Here is a 20,330-nt window from a genome sequence, read left to right on the forward strand (position 1 = left end):
ACTGGGCATATATCCTAAGAAAACCATAATTCAAAAAGAGTCATGTACCAGAATATTCATTGCAGCACTATTTACAACAGCCTGGACATGGAAGCAACCTAAGTGTCCATCAACTGATGAATGGATAAAGAAGATGTGGCATATATATACAATGGAATATTACTCAGCCATAATAAAAAGAAGCAAAATTGAGTTACTTGTAGTGAGGTGGATGGACCTAGAGTCGGTCAAACAGAGTGAAGTAAGTCAGAAAGGGAAAAACAAATATGGTATGTGAACGCATATATATGGAATCTAGAAAAAAAAAAAGGTTCTGATGAACCTAAGGGCAGGACAGGGATAAAGATGCAGATGTAGAGAATGGACTTGAGGACACGGGGAGGGGGAAGGGTAAGCTGGGACAAAGTGAGAGAGTAACAATGACATATATACACTACCAAATGTAAAATAGATAGCTAGTGGGAAGCAGCCACATAGCACAGGGAGATCAGCTCGGTGCTGTGTGACCACCTAGAGGGGTGGGATAGGGAGGGTGGGAGGGAGACGCAAGAGGGAAGGGATATGGGGATATATGTATGCATATAGCTGATTCACTCTGTTATATAGCAGAAGCTAACACAACATTGTAAAGCAATTATACTCCAATAAAGATGTTAAAGGAAAACAGGGAAAAAAAAGAAAGAAAGGAAAGTGCATAAAGGAACAAAAAAAGGAGGACAGGGTGGCTAGGCCAAACCACCTTATCAGCTATCTGTTTAAAATGGTATTTTTCCCTTAAAAGAAATTCAATAATCTCAGTTTCTTGCAAAGTCACCAATAAGACTATAATTTCAGTGATAACTACCGTTAAAAAAAATAGCCATATCCAGTGCAAACGTCACTTTTTGCCAATTGTTACTTTTGGTTTCATTATTTTCCTGTAAACATTCAGACTATACTAAATGAAACAAAAATAAGTGGATTTTGGAACTTGAGGTTATTTATAAAAGGAATTTTAAAAAGTCACTGGATGAAAATTATTTTTCCCTTTACTGCCTTCACTCAAGAATAAAATTCTAAATTAACATTTCTAAAATATATCCAGTCATCTCACAAAAACTTGAAGATACTGGAGAAAATGTTTTTTTAACACTTTCACACATTCTAAAATGGTGGTAAAACAGATTCTTCTCTAATTCTGTATTAAAATCCATGAAGTCATTTGCTATATTCCAATAAAAAAAAATTCCAGTTCTCAAATTGTCTCAAGAAAACCAACTTAATCATTTCTAGAGAAATATATTTATGTCAGAAAATACAGTCAATCCTCATTATTCACAGATTCCGCCTACTTGCTAAAATTTATTTGTAACCCCCAAATCAATACTGTGTTTCTGAGGTCATCTGCAGACATGCAGAGCTACAAAAAATGAGTTGCTTGACATGCACATTCCCAGCTGAGGTAGAACAAGACGACATGCACATTCCCAGCTGAGGTAGAACAAGGGGACATTCTGCCTTCTAATTCCAGCCCTCATGCTACAAACAAGTGACCTTTTTGTGATCTATTTAGTACATTTTTCATATTTGGGGGCTTTTTATTGGTGACCTTGTTATTTAAAATGTTCCCTAAGCATAGTGCTGCCTAGTGTTCCTAAGTGCAAGAAGGCTGTGATGTCCCTTATGTGGAAAACATGTGGTAAGTTTCATTCAGGCATGAGTTAGTTACAGTGCTATTGGTCATAAGTTCAGTGTTAATCAATCACCAATATATATTAAATAAAGCATCTTTAAATGAAAACACACATAAAACAAGGTTTTGTACCGATCAGTTGATGAAAATGTTCTGACCATAGGTTTGAAGGAACCTAACCCTGCATTTCTCCAAAAAGCAATGGCCTATTTTTCACTAATCCACTGTTTGGTAACTTTATAGAACATAACCACCACAAATAATGAGAATCAACTGTAATCCTCTTTTCCAACTTGATAAGAAAAAAGAATAAATTTCCCAAAACTAAATTCTGTAATTTCTAAACCTTCATATTAGGAATTTATGTCCTTATATGACATTGCATAACTACATCTACCCATATTTATTTTTCAGTAGGTTTCTTCTTATTTTTAATTTTTTAGAAAATAAACTGTAGGGACTTCCCTGGTGGCACAGTGGTTAAGAATCCGCCTGCCAATGCAGGGGACACAGGTTCCAGCCCCAGTCCGGGAAAATCCCACATGCCGCGGAACAACTAAGCCCATGCGTCACAACTACTGAGCCTGTGCTCTAGAGCCCATGATTCACAACTACCGAGCCCGCATGCCACAACTACTGAAGCCTGCATGCCTAGAACCCGTGCTCTGCAACAGAAGAAACCACCACAGTGAGAAGCCCGCGCACCACAACGAAGAGTAGCCCCCCGCTTGCCACAGCTAGAGAAAGCCCACAAGCAGCAACGAAGACCCAATGCAGCCAAAAATAAATAAATAAATTTATTTTTTAAAAAAAGAAAATAAACTGTAATAATAGTCATCATATTTAACTACATTTGAAAGAAACATTTTACTAGGTACAATAATTTACTCCTATTTTTCTCAGGGATTCCTTGAGATATTCAAAGAAGAGTTCAATTTTAACTTTTGAGTACACTGTTCATTCACATTCATGTGTATATAACATTTATGTCCTATAATATTATTTTTCTTAAAAAAAAATGCTATTGGCAATGTACCACAAGCCAAATCAAAAGACCAATCAATGACATACTGAAAGAAAATATCTGCAACATAGATAAAGGGCTGCTATTTCTAATATATAAAGAGCTCTTCCAAGTAAAAGAGAATAAAAGACCAACAACCATTAAAAGACTCGACAAAAGAGTAGAGCAGACAATTCATGAAAAAAGACATACAAATGATGCTTAAACATATGAAAAGCTCAATTTCACTTGTAGTGATAGAAATACAAATTTAAAATACACTCTCATTTCTCATCTATTAGATTGGTAAAAATTCAAAAGCGTGGCAAAATACTCTACTGGCAATGCTATGGAGAAACAGGCACTCTCATACATTATTGGTGGGAATGAGAAATGGTATGATTCCTTCGAGAGACTTTTGAAGTATCTAACAAAGACACACCTTTACCCAACAACCTTACTGCTAGGAATTTGCCCTAAAGACACACCTGCAGTAACATGCAAAAAGTCCATATAGTTATATAGATACAGATATATGAAGTTACTTATTGTCACATTATTTGCAATAGCAAAATACTGGAGACTGGTTGCAAAAATGATGGTTCATCCACACAGTAAAATATTATACAGCTATGAACAAATAAAATGAGGATGAGTCCTATGAAGTGATATGTAGTGATTTCCAGGATATATTATTAAGTGAAAAGAAGCAAGGTGCTAAAAAATACAGAGCACAGTATCTTATGTTGAATAAGGGGAAACAAGAATTTATACAGGGAGGTGTTTATTTTTGCAAAAAGTAAAAAATAAAAACCAGACCACAAGTATGATATATTGGTTACTTACAGCAGGTAGGAATAGGATGGAAGGCATAAGGAAGGAATCTAGTATATGTTTATATACAGTTTTGATTTTTGTACTCAGTTAATATTTTACATAGTCAGAAAAAAATTTTTTTAAAAGAATAAATCAACTATATCCTCATATGAAATATAGACGATGAACTTAACTATATTTATATCAGATGATAACATAATCACGGTAAAGAAAAAAAAGCACCCAATAACTTTGGAACATAATACTCCAACTCTATACTCTCAGGATATACTCTAAACACAAACAAAGAAACAAAACACAACCAGTTTAAAAAAAAAAATGCAAACAAAGAAAAACTCCAAGGAATTTGTAAGCTTTACAAATTTACAAATTTTTTTGCCAGTAGTGATATTGGTTTAACAATTTGGAAACCATTTGGTGTGCACCATAGAATTGAGGAAGTAAATATACTGATGCTGCTGGGCACCAGGACCCTTTCCACTCTGAGAATAAAGAAACACAATTATGGAATGAAGGGAAGAAAGGAAGAACCCTGTGGTTTAGAACTGGAGTTAGCGATATCAATATGAGCTCATGACTTTTTTCTTAAAAAAGTATCTCCTAAAAAAAAAAAAAAAAAAAAAAAAAGTATCTCCTAGCACATGACCAAAAATGTATAACGACAGGAATGGATTATAACACACACACATATTTGCTTATATGTACCTATATATGCTTATATACGCATAACATATTTTTGAAAGGATACTCTGGAAGAAGATTGCTAATTCTGAGGAGTGGACTGAAGAAGGGCTGTGGTAGGAAGGAGACTTACTTTTCACTATATTATCTGCTATTAGAGTTGATTTTATCAAGTACATGTATTACCTATTTAAATACCATGTAATTCTTAATGTAGCCTCCAGAGCAAATATTTTCTCATCCTCTGAACTATAAAGAGAACAATCCAAAACAGACATGACATTCTAACCTTCAGGATTGCTATCTGGCTCATCTGTCTGCCGAGTTCCTTGTTGTTTAAAAGCGGTAATCCTCTTTTTCAATACTTCCAAGCCTTCCAAAGCCGTACTGTGTTCAGACAACGATTTTAATAGGGAAATGCTATTTACTAATTTGGAAAGTTCTGAAGAATGTCTAGGATTATTCCAGTATTGTTTGCTTTCTCCAGCAGTTTCTACATCAATATGGTCCTGGGGTAAACTTCTAGTCCTTCCCAAGTCTTCAGATTCAGGAATATGTGATTCTGTGTCTTTGGAAATAGGATGTTTTTTTCCCAAAGGGTAAAGCAAAGAATTGGAAACTTGGGTATGTGATTTATCAAGTGCAATACATTCTTCAGAGTGAATCTGACTGGCATGTAATAGCTGGATACTGTTGTCACTGCTAGAGGTTAATGGTAAAACCTGTTTGGTATTTTTGTCCAAGTCACTTCCCATAATAAAAGGTCGAGGTGGAGCCTGTTCTGTAAATGGGTTTTTTTCAGTATTCTGATGAGTGGCTATGTTTAAATAATGAGGAACATGTAAATTTGTGTTTATACTTTCAGATTTATTTGGGAATGAAGCACTAATAGATTTATTACTGCCTCCATTATTTTCTGCATATACATCATCAGTCCACTCTAAAGATGAGTCAAAATTGCTTAGTGTGTCATTCCACTCCTCCTCTATTTCTTTTCCAGTGTTTCCAGCTTTCCAAGGTCCTCTGTCAAAACCTACACAAGTTTTATCACAAAACTGTGATGGCAGAATCTCTTTCATGGGAAATGTCTCTGATAGTTTGCCCCCAGTAGATGTTAAGAGGGGCAAGTGTTCACTGCCAACTTCTTTACAGCTTATATTCTCACATCTTGAATTGCTGTCATTGACCAAAGTTTCTTTCACCCAACCCTCTGAATCCTGGGAAATTCTGTTGCTTTCCTGTGATTCCTCCTCAGTGTCACTGGTTTCAAAATTCTTTAGATTAAATGTGACCTCCACAAGTGGCTGTGTTACATTACTCATAGGTTCATGAATATTATTAAGGAGTTCATTATTAGTACTACTTTTAGAAAATATGTCAGTATTATCATCAGAGATCCCAGAATTGTTACTTAGTGAAGATTCAATTTGTAGATGTTTATACTCCTTTTCTGGTGTTCCATGTATATCTATCTCCTGAGCTTTTTTTCTAATGAGAATTGATCCTTTTATGCCCATCTGGTCATTTTGATTAAGAGGTCTTTTATTATTTTCTTGAATGTCAGATTCTGATAACAAGCCATCATTTTCTGCGTTACTACAGGTAACTGGTAAGCTGCTGCTTTCACAGAATGAAGGAATTCCTAATTTCCCTTCTTGATCCCAGGTTTGATCATTATCATCTACTGACTTGTCTTCATTATAGTTTTTTCCATTTTCAGCACCTGTTTCAAAGAACTGCATCCTTTTTTGCACCAAAAGGTCTTTCAAGTTTAAATTACCAGCTCGGGCCTTGGGTTTTTTTTCTATATCATTTCCATCTACCATAGAGGAATGTATAGGCGAACTCTGTGAGGATAAATACATGGCCCACCGGCTTTTATTTCTCATGGTATTTTCTGATTGATGCTGGTAGTGTAAACTTTCTGTGCTCTTCACCTCAGCATACTCTTCCTGTTCAATTAAGCACTTTCGTTTAGTAAGAATTTTTAAACTTCCTTGTGGTTGCATCTGAGGGAAATGTCCTGTAATCTCAGAATTCAGTTCCTTAGATGTACTAGTTGATTTGGACTTCAGAAGAGCTAATATTTGGGCTTTGCTTCTAATATTTTGTGAAACTCCTAAACAGTGAGATACCAAACTATCTCTTTTCATGGGCTCATTGGTCAGTAAAGAATCTGAATGCTTATTTACAAAACTGACAGGAGAGCAAAAATAATTTTCTTCACACAGCATTTCTGGGTTAACCTTGAAGGACGAAGTAGGGACAAGTGAAGAAAAAGGTATGCCATTTCTCTCTCTGTTCTTGTAAGTGACAATGTTCTCAGGGTCTGTTGGTATATTATTTATATCTTTCTTGCCAACTGTAGAAAACAAAGGAGGTGTGCTGTAGAATGGAGAAAGAAAAATAGGACCAGGCTTCTTAGCTTCAAATGAAGCAGCTGATTCATTATTTTCTGTAATAACCGTTTTCTTTGGCACTTGACGCGGTCCTTGAAAACCCTAAAAATATTAAACAATTATTAGCTGTTCTATAACCTATGAAGAAAATGTAAAATGAACTGACTAAAAAAAAAAAAAGAAAAAGGAATGTGGATGTTTTACAAGGTAAAGTAATAATTAAGATATAAAGTTTGCTAAGCTAAAATGCAAACACTCATTTGTATTAAGATTAAGGTTTACTTCCTTTCTACCTAAGCATATACTATGAAGCACTGTTTTAATCATACAGTACAATAGCTTCACAATTCACTACTTCTTAAAACAATTTTATAAATACGTATTGATTCATTATTTTCAACAGAGAAACTTACAGCAAACTTCCTTTTTAAACCAGCAGGCTGACACCCAAGGGACCGGCCAGAAGATATAAACCTCTTTGAATTCAATGCTGGTGCTTCTTTAACAACATCCTGTTTGACAGCTGTGCTTCCAGTAACTTTAACCTCCTCAACTGTGATTAAGTATCGATCACTTTCTAAATCATCTCCAGGTTTCACCTAAATATTAAAGAATTAACATCAAGATCATATACATCTAATTATTTGATTACCTATGTGTTCCAATAAGCTTCTAGCACAAGCAAAGACACAATGGATATTCAATAAATAGTTGTTGAATGAATGAATCGATAACTAAATTATTGATTACTATGCACTAGTTAACTATCAACAAGCACAGAAAAAAAAGTAATACAACAAAAAAAATTCACTAATTTGTTTATTCAACCGTATATATTAGGGGGACTTCCCTGGTGATGCAGTGGTTAAGAATCCGCCTGGCAATGCAGGGGACACGGGTTCGAGCCCTGGTCTGGAAAGATCCCACATGCCGTGGAGCAACTAAGCCCGTGCACCACAACTACTGAGCTGGCACTCCAGAGCCCGCGAGCCCCAACTACTGAAGCCCTCATGCCTAGAGCCCACGCTCCGCAACAAGAGAAGCCACCTCAACGAGAAGCTCGTGCACAGCAACAAAGAGTAGCCCCCGTTCGCCGCAACTAGAGAAAATCTGCGCACAGCAACGAAGACCCAACACAACCAAAAATAAATAAAAAATAAATAAATAAATTTATATTAAAAAAAAATACATATTAGGGACCTATATGAGAACTTTTGTTACATGCTGGGGATACAAAGACAAGCAAGGAAAAGATGCCTCCTCTCAATTCACCTAGAATTCATAAAACTAAATATAATTTTTAAATTAGAGCTATTAGGGACTTCCCTGGTGGTGCAGTGGTTAAGAATCTGCCTGCCAACACAGGGGACACGGGTTTGAGCCCTGGTCTGGGAAGATCCCATATGCTGCAGAGCAAGTAAGCCCGTGCACCACAACTACTGAGCCTGCACTCTAGAGCCCGTGAGCCACAACTACTGAGCCCGCGCACCTGGAGCCCATGCTTCGCAACAAGAGAAGCCACTGCAATGAGAAGCCCACGCACCCCAAGGAAGAGTAGCCCCCGCTCGCCACAACTAGAGAAAGCCTGTGCGCAGCAACAAAGGCCCAATGCAGCTAAAAAAAATTAATTAAAAAAAATTTTGAGCTATTAAATAATCAGTTATATATATCTTTATAAATTAATGTGAATTAGATACATACTCATAATTATCACAAATTATTATAAGTTGTTAGTTACTTAATCATATTCCCAAGAAAGCATTTTTAATCACTTTAATAAACAAATACAGCACTTGCCACCACTTCTGGCTGCAGCATAAAAATAAGATTATCAACCTAGTTGATAATACACAAAATCTGTGTATTATCACAGATAATGTGCTCAATCTTTACTCATGAAATAATTTTAAATGAAATAATAACAACAGTCATTACCATCACTAAGTATCTACTAAAACAGTGCTTCTCCAAGACCCTCTTTTGGTAAGTATAAAAATTCCACAACCACTACTGTCATAAAATTTAAAAACAGATTAAGTACCATGGCCAAAATCAACACAGTGATAATAAGAATATGCACTTTGATAATCACTGTACTAAACTGCTAGGCACTTTGCCTAAGCTATTTCTAACTTTCCCACCAACCGAGTAGTCTGTCTCCAGTCTACATTTGACAGTAAAGAAGCTGAACACAGAGAGGTTAGGTTAGCTAGGAAGTATGTGAAAGTGGGAAATAAACCAAGAACAAACAAATTCTAATATCCTTATTCTTTACACTAAAATACTCCCTTCCATTTTCCAACAGAGGAAAACATGGAATAAATACTTGAGAAAATATTTTAAATAGGAATAATTTCACAAAATATATCCCACTGTAGGTCTCTGCTTATCAAAACCACATAATAGATTTAGAGTCAATTTCTGGGTTCAAATCCCAGCCTTACCACTTTAACTCTATAAGCATGGGCAAGTTATTTAAACTTTCAGTACTATACTCCTAATCTATAAAAATCACAGGGTTGTATAAAGATTAAATGAAACAATATCTAAAAGCTTTTAGCAGTCTGGCTAATAATAAATGTTCAATAGATACTAGCTATAATTATTAGTATTAGTACCATTACTATACTATTTAACAATATTCACAAAGGAACTAAGATTTAACAATAACTTAAAAATAAGATAAATTAAAATACCTCAAGGCACTTAAGAAATAAACTCTCCAAACATTCTCCTTTGTCATCGTATAGAATTGCCTATATTAAAACAAAAAAAGTGTTAAAAATGTTAAACAGGGACACAACACAATTCCACTTTTCTTAAACATCTTCAAAGCAAATCAAAAATTGTTATATAAGTAAATCATGTAATGAAAGGATTACCCACTTTGTAAACTTGGATTAGAAAGTGCATCTTTCTCAAATGTTTACTAAGCATCCATTCAGTGTGTGCAAGACAGCAAAGGCATATGCATAAATTCAAGAACTTATTCCCTACCAGGAGAATCTTGGAATGGAATCAGGGAGAAGACAGAATTGGAATGAGTTACAGGAGGCAAAACAGGAAACACGATCAGTAAAGAGATTATTGTAATGGTGTGATATGAAGGATCAAGGAGATAATTAGAGCTTGAAATAAGTCATTAGCACTGGGATAAGACAACTGTGTAAGAGGCATAAAGAGTAAAACTTATCAAACGTGCAGGATATGGGAGAAAAAGGAAACTAAGGTGATTATCATTTTCTGGCTTTCTCCTCGTGTCTCTCTAGCTCTCTAGCCATTTTTCATAGCAGCTTCTCTACTAGCCCCTTAAACATTGCTGTTTCCATCACTTTGGATAATAGTTAGCAGTTCCTTAAAAGATTGAACACAGAGTTACCACATGATCCAGCAATTCCAGTCCTAAGTACGATATACGTACAGAGAAATGAAAACATGTCTTCAGAAAAACTTGCATACGAATGTTCAGAGCAGCATTGTTCATAATACCAAAAAGTAGAAGCAACTCAAAAGTTCATCAATTGATGAATGGATAAACAAAGTGGGATATATCCATAAAGTAGAATATTATTCAGCAATAAAAAGGAATAAAGTATTGGTACATGCTTCAACATGGATGAACCTTGAAAACATGCTAAATGAAAGAAGTCATTCGCAAAAGACTATTGTATCATTCCATTCATGTGAATAGTCCAGGATATGCAAATGTGTCGAGACAGTAAGTAGATTAGGACTGGGGGTTGGGTACTGAGTAGTGCCTTTATGGTATTTCTTTCTGGGGTGAAAAAAATATTCTAAAATTAGACTGCGGTAATAGTTGCAAAACTGTGAATATATCGAGTTGTATACTTCAAATGGGTGTAATGAAAAATGTGTGAATTATATCTCAATAAAGCAGTTTAAAATTTTGGTATTTCTAAGGTCTCCTACATTTTCTTCTCTACTCTTTACATTCTATTCTCCATCCTTGAGCATATTATTCACAAAAATCATGTCACACTTCTGCTCAAATGTCTCCACAGCTCCCAAAGAATAAGACAACAGTCCCTACATTAGCCAATAATGCCTACATAGTCCCCTTTATCTTCATTCTTACCCTTGCTCACTCTACTTGTCGTTTGCCTAACTCACTAGATATACATCTTCATTTAGTTTATTGGTCTGTCTCCTCCATGTTATTTCCACAAAGCCAGGGATTTAACTGTTTTGTTACCTGCTGCCTCCGCTAGAACAGTGTGTAACTCATAACAGGTGCTCAAAAAGTATTTGTTAAATAAATGAATCAACGAATCCATTCCAGGAGCTTCAAATATCATCTAAATGCCAAGTACTCCCAATCTACATCAGTAGCCCAAAACTGTTTCCTGAGTTCCAGGTCCCTATCGCCAATTACTTGAGTGTTTTGATGACACTGCAAATTCGGTATGTTCAAAATGAAACTGATAATCTTCATTGTTCCCCCTAAACTTGCTTTTCTTTTTCAGATATCCTATCTCACTCAATACCATAATCATAATACAGAAACCTGAAAGTCATTCTGGATTCTCTTCACCTTCCATATCCAAGACCTTAAGATTCTATAATATTTTCACAATTTCTCTCTAATCATCCTTTCTCTCCATTGTCAGTGCTAAGGCCTCCTTGGTCAGACCCCCATCACTTTTCATCTACATTATTCTATAGCCTCTTTATTATAACTGTCTTCCTAAATCCAATCTTTCATCCTACATAACGTAAAAGGTATGTTAGACATTGCTGCCAGAGTGATCTTTCTAAAATAGAGACATGATTATGTCATTCTTCTGCTCCTAATTCTTCACTGGCTCCTCAAGCTGAGCACACAAAGTCCTTCATGATATGGCTCCTGCCTACCTCTTTAGCTGTGTATTCTACAGTTTCCCCACATGGGACCTTCATTCCAGCCAGAGTCAACTGTTTATAGTTCCCCAGAAATATTTCACACTGTTCCACACCTCCACACCGTTACAGCAATGACACCATCTTCAGCTCCCCTCCTTCCGACCTATCAATTTTGTTTACAAAACAAAACAAATACTCCAAAAAATACTCTTCATCTGGAAAGACTTCTCTGAACCAGAGTCAAATTTTGATGTCTCTCATTTGTAATCTCATAGACCCTTAAGCATATCTCTGTATATACTCTAATCCTTAGGCGCTTAGATAAAATTCCCTTGAAGACAAAAACTATAACAGTTACTATTTATTGCATACTTAAAATGTGCCAGGTACTTCGTTAAGAGGTTTATTTGTTTTCTTATTTAATCCTCAAGAAAACTTTATGAAGTATCATTTTCCCCATTTTACAAAGAAGAGACTATACGCCTTGAGGGACTAAATAACTTGCCAAGATTACACATCTAGGAAGTGAAGAGCAGGATTCAGGCTAATGTCTATTTGACATTAACTGCCCTTCTACACTGCTTCCATACGTCTTATTTGAATTTTCCCACTGCCCAGCAGCAATATATGTTTACTGAGTGATGACTCAGTTAATGGAAGATGAATAACCCTGACAGTAAGAAACTGAATACATAGAGAAAAGGCATTACTAGCAAGAAAAATACTGTAAGCAATAGCTTGGATTTTGGGAACAAGGGTTAGGATATGAGATTATTATATTTCCTGGATCATAGAAAAACTCTCTGGGACTAACTTGTATTTATCTTGCTTTCCTGTAACCTACCAGTGTGAGGTATATAATGGACACTCAATAAATATAAGCTATAGTTGAAGATAAAGTTGGATAATACCACTACCGTAACCTTAATACTTATGATTTTGTACCAAAAGAAGACATGAAAGATAGGTAGAATCCAATCATATGTCTTTTTAACATAACACAAACTCTATAAGATTTTAAAGACTTGGCCCTAACTGAATAGGAAGAACACCCAAAAAAAACCCCCAGAGTTTTACAGAACAGCATTGGACAGTGAATGGATTAATTAGTTTAAAAGTATCTAGCCTGTTTGATTTAAGTTGACTAAATATTAAGCTAGGACTCAACTAAAAGTTAAACTAAACTAGGTTTATAAACTGAATAGGATCTGTAAGCTGAAATTGAAGGCTTAAGGCAAAACTAGTTTTTCTTTTAGTTTTCTGGTTTTTTGTTGTTGTTTCTTTTGTTTTTGTTTTCGTTTTTAACGAATAGTGCTCATTTCCTTCCCTACCATCTTTTTATTTTATTTTCTTTGGCCACGCCACACAGCTTGTGGGATCTTAGCTCCCCAACCAGGGACTGAACCTGGGCCCTTGGCAGTGAAAGCGCAGAGTCCTAACCACTAGACCACCAGGGAATTCCTACTTTTCTGTTTTAATAAATCAAATGTTAATTTAAAAATGAGGGCTTCCCTGGTGGCACAGTGGTTGAGAATCTGCCTGCTAATGCAGGGGACACGGGTTCGAACCCTGGTCTGGGAGGATCCCACATGCCGCGGAGCAACTAAGCCCGTGAGTCACAACTACCGAGCCTGCGTGTCTGGAGCCTGTGCTCCGCAACAAGAGAGGCCGCGATAGTGAGAGGCCCGCGCACCGCGATGAAGAGTGGCCCCTGCTCGCCGCAACTAGAGAAAGCCCTCGCACAGAAACGAAGACCCAACGCAGCCATAAATAAATTAATTAATTAAAAAATAATAATAATAACATGTTCAAGTAAAAAAATAAAATAAAATAAAATAAAAATGATAAGTAGTCTTTCTACATTAAAAATTTTCTCTTAGTGATAATTTCAGAGTGATAGATATGTAGAATAAGGACAGAATATGGAGATCTTTAACTGCTGGCTTCATTCAGGAGGCCACAATCTTGTCAATGTGTCCTATATGTTATCAACTCATCTATAATAAAGTTCTTCTTTTAAATTAGTAATATTAAAAGAAACAATAGAATGGTTAGGGCATGGGCTCTGGAGCCAAAAAATCTAAATTAATAAACGACTCCCCCACTTTCTAGCTGTGAGATCTATGGGCTTCATCTCTCTGAGCCTCAGCTTCATCATCAATAAAATAAAGATAAAAATAGTACCTAACTAATAGGGGAGTTATAAAGACTAAGTAAGTTGATACATTTAAAGCATTATGTCTGGTACATAGTAAGCACTTGATAAGTTTTTTTTAAAGAAATCAAAACAGGGTGATGGGCCAAATGGGTGAAGGGGGTCAAAAGATACAAATATCCACTTACAAAATAAATAAGTCATGGGGATATAATGTACAGTATGGTGACTATAGTTAATAACACTGTATTGTATATTTGAAAGTTGCTGAGAGTAAATCTTAAAAGCCCTCATCACAAGGAAAAGAAAAGAAAAAGAATTTTTCTAACTATGGATGGTGATGGATGGTAACTAGACTTATTATGATCATTCTGCAATGTATATAAATACCAAATCATTAAGTTGTACACCTGAAACTTAAATAATGTTACATGTCAAAAATATACCTCAATAAAATAAATGACTACAGCAGATTGCTCTGTGGATGGGCCTCATCCCATCAGTGGAGGGCCTATATAGAACACAACGGCCAAGTAAGAGAAAACTCCTCCTGCCTGACTGTCTTTGAGCTGAGACATCAGTTTTTTTCCTACCTTCTGACTCATACTGAAATACTGGCTCTTCCTGGGTCTCAAGCCTGTTGGCATAAACACTAAAACCACATTATTAGTTCTCCTGGGTCTCCAGCTTGCCAACTACAGATGGTGGGACTCGTCAGCCTCCATGATCACATAAGCTAATTCCTTACAATAAATCTCTTTTTTCTCCACAGAGTGACAAACAGAGAGAGACAGAGATAATTTATATATCTTTATATATAAGAACATGTAGGCCTGAGTCCTGAGTAAAAATTTTAAGTATGGGAAGAGAATGAGCCCACAGAAAATACTCAGAAGTGGGCAGTAAGCAACATCAGGAGAGCATGGTGTCACAGAAGTCAAATGAAGAAGAGGTGTTGTGAAGAATGGAAGAGACAAGGGTGTTAAATAAGGTCACGAGAACTGACAAGAGGAGAACATGAACATTTTACAGATGGAGATAATCAGTGTGGGAAAAGAAACCCAAGGAAGGATCACCATATCTAATAGGGTCAAAGATTATCCTAGTAAATAATTTTCTCAAGACTGATAGGATCATATCATAAAATAACAGATTCAAAGAAAATCCAAAAATAGAATTCTATACGTAATTTCAGAAATTGGCAGCTTTTCTAAAATGGTATGTCAACTCTGTATGTACCATCACACTGTGAGCATTACTGTGTTAGATATATATTTTAATAGTAGTTTTTTCTATATAGTTAAACTCTTATTACCTGCAAAGAAAAAAGTGTGCTGGGACTTCCCTGGTGGCACAGTGGTTAAGAATCCGCCTGCCAATGCAGGGGACACGGGTTCGATCCCTGGTCCAGGAAGATCCCACATGGAGCAGGGCAACTAAGACTGTGCACCACAACTACTGAGCCTGCACTCTAGAGCCCGCGAGCCACAACTACTGAGCCCACGTGCCACAACTACTGAAGCCCGTGCACCTAGAGCCCATGCTCCACAACAAGAGAAGCCACTGCAATAAGAAGCCCGTGCATTGCAGTGAAGAGTAGCCCCCTCCCCGCTCAACGCAATTAGAGAAAGCCCGCACGCAGCAACAAAGACCCAATGCAGCCATAAATAAATAAATAAACAAAATTTTTTTTAAAAAAAAGAAAGAAAAATGTGTGCCAAAATTCCTGAAAAGTTTCATAGAAAATCTAATTTTTAAAAAATCAGAAGAAATTAAATAGTATTAACTGAACTTTTATAATGCACAAATGAATCACTGTGGTATGGGAATCATTTGACAACTGTTTTCATATCACATCAGCTTATGGATATATCTAAGATTTTATCATCTACAGAGTTTTCTTAATATTCAATCAAAAGGCAAGAACCCAACTCTTAGACTCCGTAGTCAACTGCTTTGCACTTACTTTGTTTCCTAAGTGAGTGATCTTCAGAATTCCATCTCGCCACACTTTTGACTTCTTCATCTTTTGATGAGTATATAGTACCTTATTTCCAAAAGTACAAAGGAAAGAAATGGTTTCTATTTACAAGTATTAAATGTTATATATTTTTATACCCTTCCTACCTACAAAAAATATTTAAGACATCTTTTATCAAAATAAAAGCACAGATATCATAACAATAACAACAAACACCAACAACAAAAAAAAACCCTGGTAGCAAAAGGCAAGGAAGGGGAGAAAGGAGAGGTAAAATCTAAGGAAGAAACTGAAAAGTTAGCTGAGCAACAAAAACTATTTTGAGCTTCCTAGTCATTTGTGGGATGGAAAAAATTGTACAGTTCTCGAAGTCCAGGAGTACAGAGACTCCTGGAGGTGTCCCCCTCAAGACTTTTTCAGGGGTCTGTGAAGTCAAAACTATTTTCATGATGTTGTTTGCATTTCAGTCTCATTCCTTTGGTCATGTACTTAGCTGAAGCTCCCAAGGTTATATATACGCAATATTGCAAGATTCAATTCCCGAATGAATGCAGAAGCAGATCTGAGAATCTAGCGGTCTTCTATTAAGTCATATATTAAAGGGATTTGCAAAAAATGCATAGCATTGCTACTCCTTACAACATGTTTCTGTTGTTATTGTTTTTGGACCATAAACTTTTCATTAAAAATGTAATCTATGTTAAATGTAATGGGCTTATTATTTTTAATGAATTAATAAACATTTTAAAAATTTCCATTATAATTTCTAATATGAAAGACAGCAATAGATATAAGCCCCATAATCAAAAATTCTTTGGGGTCCTCAATAATTTTTAAGAGTATAAAAGGGTCCTGAGACCAAACAGGTTAAGAACCACTAATCTAGAAGAGGCATGCCAGTCCTTCAAGAGAAAGAAATTATTTCCTGGTCCCAAACTTCCAAAGAATTTGTTCCAAAGGACTTTGTATAACCAATGTGTAGGGTTGCCAGACACAATATAGGGCAATATTTGGGACATACATACTTATACTAAAAAATTATTCACTGTTTATCTGAAATTCAAATTTAACTGAGTGTCCTTCTTTTAGGTTTGGGTTTGTTTGTTTTTTTTTAATTTATTTTAGGTTTTTTTTGCTAAATCTGGCAAGACATTTGTGAAACATGGAAAGAAGGAAGAAAAAAGGAAATAGTGAAAACTGATAAGACTTACAATAAATTCTTGGCTTTCCATTGTTTCTTCTGCAATTATATATAGTCAGGTCCAGAAAATAATCAGTGGTCATTCAACAATTTATATCACCTAAAATGAAAATGACAAAGAATATTCAACCCTGATGAACAGAGTAAATATCAAATACAATTTTTCCCCCACAATCTCTTGACCAGAGAGGTGCATCTAAGCGTCCTGAGACTATGTAACTATCAAGGCAAACACAGGTATAGGGAATTCCCTGACGCTCCAGTGGTTAGGACTCCACGCTTTCACTGACGAGGGCCCAGGTTCAATCCCTGGTCAGGGAACTAAGATCCCACAAGCCATGTTGCACGGCCAAAAAAAAAACAAAACCCACAGGTGTAATCAAATTATCTGCCACTGAGGACACGATAGAATAGTGACACTACACTGTGGAAAAAGAATTTGCCAAGTAAAGAGAAAACCAAGTAAAATATATAAAATAATTAGTAGGCCGCAAACATTTTCCCAGCTGCCATAACATGTATCAGAAAATATGATTTTCTCTTCCCCCCAAGCTTGATTCTTTATAGAAAAAGCTTCAATTTTTAAAATTTTCTGAACTGCTACGATCACCACAAGATGGCCCTCTTGCATTTCAAATTTTTCATTTTACATTTTAAAGTCAATATAACACAGTATCTAAGACCAAATATACATTATAATACCTCTCCAAGGAAAAACCTTTCCAATATCATTGCAGTGAGTACTGTAGTTATCCTACGCTATTGGATAAAATTGTTACTGTGGACAAATTTGGAAATCTAAAATCAGAGGGTGAATTGAAGAAGTAAATAGAGATGCCAAAGAAAATTATTTTTTTTTTTTTTTAATTATTTATTTATTTATTTATTTATTTATGGCTGTGTTGGGTCTTCGTTTCTGTGTGAGGGCTTTCTCTAGTTGCGGCAAGTGGGGGCCACTCTTCATCACGGTGCGCGGGCCTCTCACTATCGTGGCCTCTCCCGTTGCGGAGCACAGGCTCCAGACGCGCAGGCTCAGTAATTGTGGCTCACGGGCCCAGCCGCTCCGCGGCATGTGGGATCTTCCCAGACCAGGGATCGAACCCGTGTCCCCTGCATTGGCAGGCAGATTCTCAACCACTGCGTCACCAGGGAAGCCCAAGAAAATTATTTTTAACCACTGCCTTAGGTCCCTGGGCCAAAAGCATTACCATCACCTGGGAACCAGTTAGAAATTCAAATTCTTGGGTCTTGACCTATCAAATTATAAAGTCTGGGGTTGGGGCTGGATAGCCTGTAATTTAACAAGCCCTGCAGGTGATACTGATACACGCTCAAGTTTGAAACCTAGACGGATTCAATAAAGCTATAATTTGCAATTCTGGATTAAATTCATCCTATATACATATAAAATATATAAAAACAGGCCACCTACATATTATTTATAAATCACATATATTTGTACTTACTGCATGCCAGACATTGTGCTAGGCCGAGATACTAAATTGAACAAAATACTATTCCTAGTCTCAAGGAATTTTCAGTATAGCAGGGTAATAAACGGTAATTACAATACAATGTGGCAGGAATAAGCACAGGAGGGGCACCCAACTCGGTCTAGGGCATCAAACAAGGTTTCCTGAAAGACATAATATCTAAGCTGTAAACTGAAATAATCATTAACCAAGGAAAAATGCCAGGGAAGGTATTTCCAAATAGGAATCAACATGTCCAAAAGCCTGTGGAAGACACAGCAAGGCATAATCAAGGAACTCTAGTACAATCAAGTTTAAGATAATGAGTTGTGAGAGATAACACTGAAAAAGTGAACAATAACAGGATTCAAGGGGCCTTCTATTTTATGCTAAGTTGTCTGGACTTTCTATAAAGACAGTAGGAGGCCAAGGCAGGATTTCAAGAATAAGATTACATAATGTGACTTGCGTTTTACAAAGATTGCTCTGGCTGCCAAATGGAGAAAGGGTGTGGCAAGGGGTACGCAAATGAGATGTGAATACTTGCCCCACGACACAGTGCACAGACAGGACCCAGACCTACAGAGGCACTGCGTTTCAGAAATATAACTCCCATATCCGATATCCCTCCCCTGCAGCCCACGGGATTGCTAGACGCCCAATGAATGCCAAGAAGATAACAGAGAGGTCCAGAGAAATACATCATTCACTGCTGCTTTTATAGCAACTTGCTTCTAATCACTGAATGGGTTAGACATTCTATATATGTAGGTAAGACTACATGGTGTCAAAACAATGCTTGGCATGTGGCAGTTGTTAACATTAGGTCCCTTTAATAACAGCTATCATTTACTCAGCGCAATTATATGCTAGACACTGTTAAAATGCTTTAAATGTTCACACCTTATGGTATAGATACTATTTTTTATATACATTTTACAAAAAAGGAAACTGAAGTGCATAATAGGTATGTAATTTGCCTAAGATCATGAAGTAAATAAATGGCAGATTCAGAATTCAAAACTAAGTAGTCTAAATTCTGGTGCTCATATTCACAAAAACTACATTATGTGACTATTTGTTGAGCACCTACTGTATCAGGCAGGAATGGGACTAGATTCTTCACATATAATATTTATCAGTCTCATAATCCTGAAAAGTAGTTACTACCATCACAATTTACATATTAGAAATCCAGTACTTACTAATTTAGGATTGCTTATATGCTATTTACAAATTGCAAAATAAAATTTCCCATTGTTTTCCTAAATTAGAAATATTACTTGTTTAAAATTTAAAAGGAACTGAGGAGGTCCAAACTCATATATGTGGTAAGTTAGTTTATAGGACTAGACATCGAAAAAAAAAAAAAAAAGGCTAACTGGATCTTAAAATATTTAGAAGAAGCCCTAATTCCCACATTCAAAGGTGAGAAAACACCCCTTTCTTACCATTAAACAGGAAAAACGTTTTTAGCGAAAAGCATCATATATTTCAGTGAGGTGTAAAGATAAAAAGCTTTCTGAAAGTATTCATCTATCCGTATCTCTAAAACAATTCAAGTGTTGACCCACCTCTAAGTGGGTGAAAGCTTAATGGGCAAATAAGTTTTTGGCATGGAGACCCTAGTTCTGTGATACTTAAGTACACAAATACATACATATCTTAACGCATACATTATTGTGCTGCTTTATAGATTTATGTATAAAATTCGGTGTTATCACTAAAATATGAGATGTTTTCTGTTAAGTACGACGAGATGTTTTTGGTCCTTTTGTTTTGGAACAAGCAGGATCTTGCGAATCCCTAAATGATTCATAGATTTAAAAGTTTAAGAGTCACGAACCCGATAGCTTTTTAAGAAAGCATCCAGTCCAGATAACCAAAAGAAGCTCACATTTCATTTGCCAAAGTTTAATTACCATGATCCTGTGTAACCAAATGACAGTGGAGAATTGACCCTTCGTCAGTCCTAAAAACAAAGAGCAAGACCAGCTCTGGTTCTCACACGTATGTGGGAACTGCAAAGCAAGGGCTGGGGAAGGCGGTGAAGAGGAGACACCAATTCT

At 36.2% G+C, this 20,330-nt stretch overlaps 1 protein-coding gene across 10 annotated transcripts in view; it reads right to left on the reverse strand.

Annotated features, from left to right (window-relative positions):
- Positions 1-20,330, reverse strand: part of ZGRF1 (zinc finger GRF-type containing 1) — a 77,266-nt gene that overhangs the window by 56,702 nt on the left and 234 nt on the right. For 4 of the 10 annotated variants that reach the window (XM_082462739.1, XM_082462737.1, XM_082462741.1 and 1 more), the window contains exons 2-6: positions 16,800-16,889; positions 15,574-15,654; positions 9,289-9,348; positions 7,006-7,191; positions 4,483-6,694 (exon numbers count right to left, since the gene is read on the reverse strand). In XM_082462739.1, coding sequence (XP_082318865.1) covers positions 4,483-6,694; positions 7,006-7,191; positions 9,289-9,348; positions 15,574-15,654; positions 16,800-16,820 — 2,560 coding nt within the window. In that variant the 5' untranslated portion in view covers positions 16,821-16,889. Of the gene's footprint in view, positions 1-4,482; positions 6,695-7,005; positions 7,192-9,288; positions 9,349-15,573; positions 15,655-16,799; positions 16,890-18,255; positions 18,324-18,357; positions 20,325-20,330 lie in introns of those variants that run through there. The other 6 variants (XR_014263910.1, XM_082462742.1, XM_082462734.1 and 3 more) reach the window with 4 other exon arrangements.

The sequence above is a fragment of the Balaenoptera physalus genome, assembly GCF_965194825.1.
Source record: "Balaenoptera physalus genome assembly, chromosome: 5".
Taxonomy (NCBI): Eukaryota; Metazoa; Chordata; class Mammalia; order Artiodactyla; family Balaenopteridae; genus Balaenoptera; species Balaenoptera physalus.